This window comes from Oryctolagus cuniculus, chromosome 16, assembly GCF_964237555.1.
Source record: "Oryctolagus cuniculus chromosome 16, mOryCun1.1, whole genome shotgun sequence".
NCBI classification, from domain to species: Eukaryota; Metazoa; Chordata; class Mammalia; order Lagomorpha; family Leporidae; genus Oryctolagus; species Oryctolagus cuniculus.
In genome coordinates, this window is record NC_091447.1 from 63957800 (window position 1) to 63963799 (window position 6000).

A 6000-nucleotide genomic window follows, 5' to 3' on the forward strand; every position below is an offset into this window, starting at 1 on the left:
GTGATGGTAGTGGAAACCCAGTTAGAGCAGAGAACGGAAGGTGTGATGTGTAGAATGCAAATACAAGAATATTTGCAATGATAGAGAATACAGAAATCAGGTATTTTCTGTACACAGATATATAGATAATATTTTTAAGATGGAGCATATCTGAGTACACTTCCACATTGAAAAGAAGGAATCTGACCAAAGGTTGCTTGCTAACACTGCCTTGCAATGGAAGTGCATGAGGTGCATAGTCTGTATTAATCTTCCTTCATGCCAGATATTCAGAAAAAACACATTATTGAACATGTAAAAAGGGTCTACAATAATGAGCTTCATTTGCACTTATTGCCTTATGGGTGAGTCTGAATATATTGGTGATTTTGTTAATAATTTACTTTCTCTAGTGTTGGTTCAAGTTCTTTGTTTTTGCATCATGCAGTCATAGTGGCTTTTTTACTCCTGCTTTATGTACCATATGCTTTAAAATGTAAGACTTGGAAATTGTGCCACCTTTGCTGTCTGTGATTCAGTTATTTTCTCTATGCATAGATTTATCTGGGGGAATTGTCTGAGTGTATATACATCTGTGTGGTCAAGTCTATTTACCCAGTTGTGTTATCCTCACTGCTTTTAAAATGTTCAAAATGCTTTTGCACTACTTGAGTCAGTAAGTTCCATTTTCTGCAGATTTTGATAAAGGGGACCGTGTCATCCACATGACCAAACAAAACCCAACAGGCCCAATATATAAAGAACAGGCACAAACAACTTTTCTACTGTTCTGTCTAAAAATGACTCAATTTTGTGTGTGTGTTTGGAGGGTTTGGTCTATTTTCTTTTTTGAATTGTCAGTACTCTCTTTGCTCATATTTTTAAAAATTATTTATTTATTTGAGAGGTAGAATTGCAGATGGAGAGAGGGAGAGACAGAGAAAGATCTTCCATCCACTGGTTCACTCTACAAATGGCTACAATGGCCAGAGCTGCACTGATCCAAAGCCTGAAGCTTCTCCTGGGTCTCCCATGATGGCACTTGGGCCATCTTCCACTGCTTTCTCAAGTGCATTAGCAGAGAGCTGGATCGGAAGTGGAGCAGCCAGACTCGAACAGTTGTTCATATGGGACGCTGGCACTGCAGGTGGCAGCTTAGCCTACTACCCTACAGTGCTGGCCCCACTCATGTTTTTCCTATTGGACTGTTTCCAATCTGTGAATGTCTTTCTATGTGTTGCTCAGGATTCAACTGATATAATTAGATTTTTTTCTCCATTGAGCCTGTTTTATTTTCTTGTTCACTGGGTAGGTGTTTAATGTTTTTATTCTTAACATGCTTTTAGACAGAAGGCAGAACACGATCACACCACTGAGGCCGACATTTTGCCTGGGATCCATTCCTCTCTAAAAATGTGTGTGGTGTGGGAAGAGGGAATTCTGCCCCTTCTGCAGGCTTTCCCTGAAAACCTGTGCTTTCACCTTTGTAGCTCGTTTCTTTTTCTGCATTTCATATTTTTTCCCTGATGAGAGTACGCTAAGGTAATTCAAATACTCTGTGTACGATGGAGTCAAATGATAAGCTTTTCTTTTTTTATAAACACTTTTATTTAGTAAATATAATTTTCCAAAGTACAGTTTATGGATTACAATGGCTTTTTGCCCCCCATAACTTTCCTCCCACCCGCACCCCTCCCATCTCCCGCTCCCTCTCCCCTTCCATTCACATCAAGATTCATTTTCAATTATCTTTATATACAGAAGATTGATTTAGTATATATTAAGTAAAGATTTCATCAGTTTGCACCACACAGAACATAAAGTGTAAAATACTGTTTGATTATTAGTTATAGCATTACTTCACATTGGACAACACATTAAGAACAGAGATCCCACATGAGGAGTAAGTACACAGTGACTCCTGTTGTTGACTTAACAATTTGACACTCTTGTTTATGGCGTCAGAAATCTCCCTAGGCTCTAGTCATGAATTTCCAAGGCTATGGAAGCCTCTTGAGTTCGCTAACTTTGATCTTATTTAGATAAGGTCATAATCAAAGTGGAAGTTCTCTCCTCCCTTCAGAGAAAGGTACCTCCTTCTTTGATGGCCCTGTTCTTTCTACTGGGATCTTAGTTGCAGAGATCTTTCATTTAGGTCCTCTTTTTTTTCCAGAGTGTTTTGGCTTTCCATGCCTGTAATACTCTCATGGGCTCTTCAGCCATATCCGAATGCCTTAAGAGCTGATTCTGAGGCCAGAGTGCTGTTTAGGACATCTGCCATTCTATGAGTCTGCTGTGTATCCTGCTTCCCATGTTGGATCGTTCTCTCCCAAATGATAAGCTTTTCAAGATTCATTTCTTTAGGGAAGTCAAAGTTACAGACAGAGAGAGAGAGGGTGAAAGATCTTCCATCATACCATCTACTGGTTCAGTCCCCAGACAGCCACAAAGGAGCATCATCTGGGTTTCCCACGTGGATCCAGGGACCCAAATGCGTGGACCATCTCCTGCTGTCCTTCCCAGGATATTAGTAGGGATCTGGGTCAGAAGTGGAACAGCTGGGATCCAAAATGGTGCCCATATGGGATGCTGGCACTGCAGGCTGCTGCTTTACCTGCTATGCCACAATGCCAGCTTCCCAATATACAACTTTATTTCAGTGTGAACACATTGAAATCCACATATATGAAGGATCAACAGAAGTTTCATGAGAAATGCCTATTATGAAACAGCTATACAAGAATTTCATTTTTTTGCCTTCATATGAAACATATTTTGATCATTATTCTAAGAAAAACTATTGATAGGTCATCATCATTTCCCCCTCCTGTTACTGTAGGCACATTTGTTATCTTGCATTATCTGCTCATTTCTAGACAGTTCCCAGAACAAGGTCAACATTCCATCTGCAGTCCTCAAGGAGAAAGGGTGTGTATGGGACAGGAGCTCCTAATCAGAATTGGCACAGGGATCCAGTATGGGAGACTGGAGTTAGACACAAAATAGATTGAATTCTTGGCTGTAAATATAAATAATAGCATTTCAGAAGATGATAATTATTCCTTGTGTCATGTTCTGTTTCTGTGTTTTCTAGGAACATCACATATATGAATGTAGACAATAAAACACAAATTTCAGAATTCCTTCTCCTGGGACTCTCAGAGGACCCAGAACTGCAGCCCCTCATATTTGGGCTCTTCCTCTTCATGTACCTGGTCACCGTGGTTGGGAACCTACTCATCATCCTGGCCATCCTCTCAAACCCCCAACTCCACACGCCCATGTACTTCTTCCTCTCCAACCTGTCCTTGGTGGACATCTGCTTCACCTCCACCACCGTCCCCAAGATGCTGGTGAACATCCAGATGCAGAGCCAAGCCATCAGCTATGCAGGCTGCATCACCCAGATGTTCTTCTTCATCCTGTTTGTTGGGTTGGATGACTTTCTTCTGGCTGTGATGGCCTATGACAGGTTTGTGGCCATCTGTCACCCTCTGCACTACATGGTCACCATGAACCCCCAGCTCTGTGTGCAGCTGGTCCTGGCTTCCTGGATCCTCAGTGTCCTGCAGGCCATGTTACACAGCTCAATGGTGCTGCAACTATCATTTTGCATATATTTGGAAATCCCTCACTTTTTTTGTGAACTGAGTCAGGTGCTCCGCAGTGCCTGCTCTGACATCTTTATCAATGATCTCATGATCTATTTCACATCTGTGCTTCTGGGAGGTGGTCCCTTGGCTGGGATCCTTTTCTCCTATTCTAAGATTATATCTGCCATCCGTGCAATCTCGTCAGCTCAGGGGAAGAATAAAGCCTTTTCCACTTGTGCCTCCCACCTCTCCGTCGTCTCCTTATTTTATTGCACAGGGATAGGTGTGTATCTTAGTTCTGCCATTTCTCAAAACCCACACTCAACTGCTATGGCCTCGGTGATGTACACCGTAGTCACCCCCATGCTGAACCCCTTCATCTACAGCCTAAGGAACACAGACATGAAGAGGGCTCTGAAAAGATCATTGGGAAGAAGATCCTAAATGGGCCAATTGCCCTGGGACTGAAGAACTGCCAGGCACTGCAGGGACCAAATTCTCAGCATCAGAAACTCTTACTCTTGGGTCTGATTGTGAAAATATAATTTTCTCCTTCTGTTTCTTTACTGTAGTTCTTATTACACTGACTTCAACCTCTCTGTACAACTGAATTATTCAGTAATCTTTTTTGCTTTTCCTAGGATACTGTAGTTTTTCCCTTCAAGATCTTCCTTCTTTCCCAAAAATATCCCCGACCCGGGATCAAAAATATTTGGAAATTCCCTTATATATCACAATACAGTAAAATGTCTTCCAAATAAGTTCTTGCTAGGTACTTTTTTTTTACTGAAAAATACTCATGTAGTCTACAGACTACGTGTGGTAACTATGCTCATTTCCATAATCTGTAGCACAGCAAAATATGAAAATACAGTTTTTCTTTTTTACACTTATCATTCCTGCCTCCATCACTAATTTAACTTCTCTTTCTGATAATGTGGAATTAAATAGTTAAGTGTGCTTTCTTAAAGATTTATTTATTTGAGAGGTACAATTACAAATATTGAAAGGGAGAGACAGAGAGAGAGGTTTTCCATTTGTTGGTTCACTCCCCAGGTGGTCACAACAGCCGGAGCTGGGCAAATCTGAAGGCAGAAGCCAGGAGCTTCTTCTGGGTCTCCCATGTGGGGCCCAAGCACTTGGGCTACCTTCTGCTGCTTTCCCAGGCCATCTGCAGAGACCTGGATAAGAAGAGGAGTAGCCAGGACTCAAACCCATGCCCATATGGGATGCTTGCACTGCAGGCAGAGGTTTAGCCTGCTACCCTACAGTGTTGGCCTCTTTAAGTGTGCTATATAATTTCTCATTGGGTTTTATCCCCATCTAAAGATACAGTTCCCACTTAAGTTCCACATCCAGTGTCCACCATTGTCACTGTAAAACATGACCCCAGCAGTATCTACTTCATTTCTGGTAGAATTGTTTATAGGATATTTTGAAATACTATCACAACATAAATGGTGCAGAAATGAGTAGTTGAAGGGGTCAGGTATTGGACCAGGAAAATAGCAGTTGTGGCTGTAAAAGGGCTACTCACGGAGTTTATGTTGATGCACCTGCTTTGTATTTTGGTTGTTCTCAATGCTAATAACCTGAGTGTGATAATTCACATTTTGTAAGATGTCATCATTTGGGAACCTGTGTTAAGGGTGCATGATCACCATGTCTATTTCTTACATGTGCAAGTTCATGTACAACTATCTCCAATAGGAGTTTAATTTAGAATCATAGAAAAGTTCTAATATGTGTGAAAAATACATTTTTTTGAGTGCACAAGTCCTAGAATCTTTTTCATTTCTACTTTCTACTTTGACCCACATAATTTTGCGCTATCATAATATATCCTGTATTTAAATCACCTTAACACCTGAAAAACACACAGTTCCATTAAGTTCATGATCTATAAATCTTCCACAATTTTCCATAATCTTTTCTCATATGTTCTACTATTTTTTCTCCTATATTGGAACAAACATTCAAAATATCTTAGGAGAAAACCATTCTTTTTCCCTCAAAAATATTCACCCTCATATTTGGTAAAATCCTTTACAGAACACATTCAATTTCTAACATATAGAATAATTTCATTTCCTGTTTCTCGTTGGTGATGTTATTTAGTATTTTAATCCTTAGCAAGATGCATTCTGTAGTCCAATAGCACTTCACAATCTCTAGAAATTATATATTTTTCTCATAACAATTCTTATGAGCAAGCCAAATATATTTAGTTTATACCATAAACAAAAATATTTCAAAGTATATCAACTTAAACTCATTGCTTCATAATTCATGTTTAGTAGTATATCTTCTTTAGAAGTGACATAGACTATGATGAATAGCTAACATTTTATTGAAAGTATTCTAACCTTAATATTTCAGGCAATAAAAATAATTTTACAGTGTTGAAGAGGCATTTAATAATGTTTAT

General features: G+C 39.7%; 1 protein-coding gene across 1 annotated transcript; it reads left to right on the top strand.

Moving 5' to 3' along the window:
* The first annotated feature begins 3086 nt into the window (after nucleotides 1-3086).
* On the top strand, nucleotides 3087-4016 carry LOC100345637 (olfactory receptor 7A10-like). The gene has a single exon (XM_008249313.2). It carries the CDS (start codon nucleotides 3087-3089, stop codon nucleotides 4014-4016), a length of 930 nt encoding a protein of 309 aa, XP_008247535.2.
* Nucleotides 4017-6000: the final 1984 nt, after the last annotated feature.

Bases quoted from the DNA above. Each gene is read 5' to 3' on its own strand.
- LOC100345637 (XM_008249313.2), top strand. From the start codon at position 3,087: ATGAATGTAGACAATAAAACACAAATTTCAGAATTCCTTCTCCTGGGA.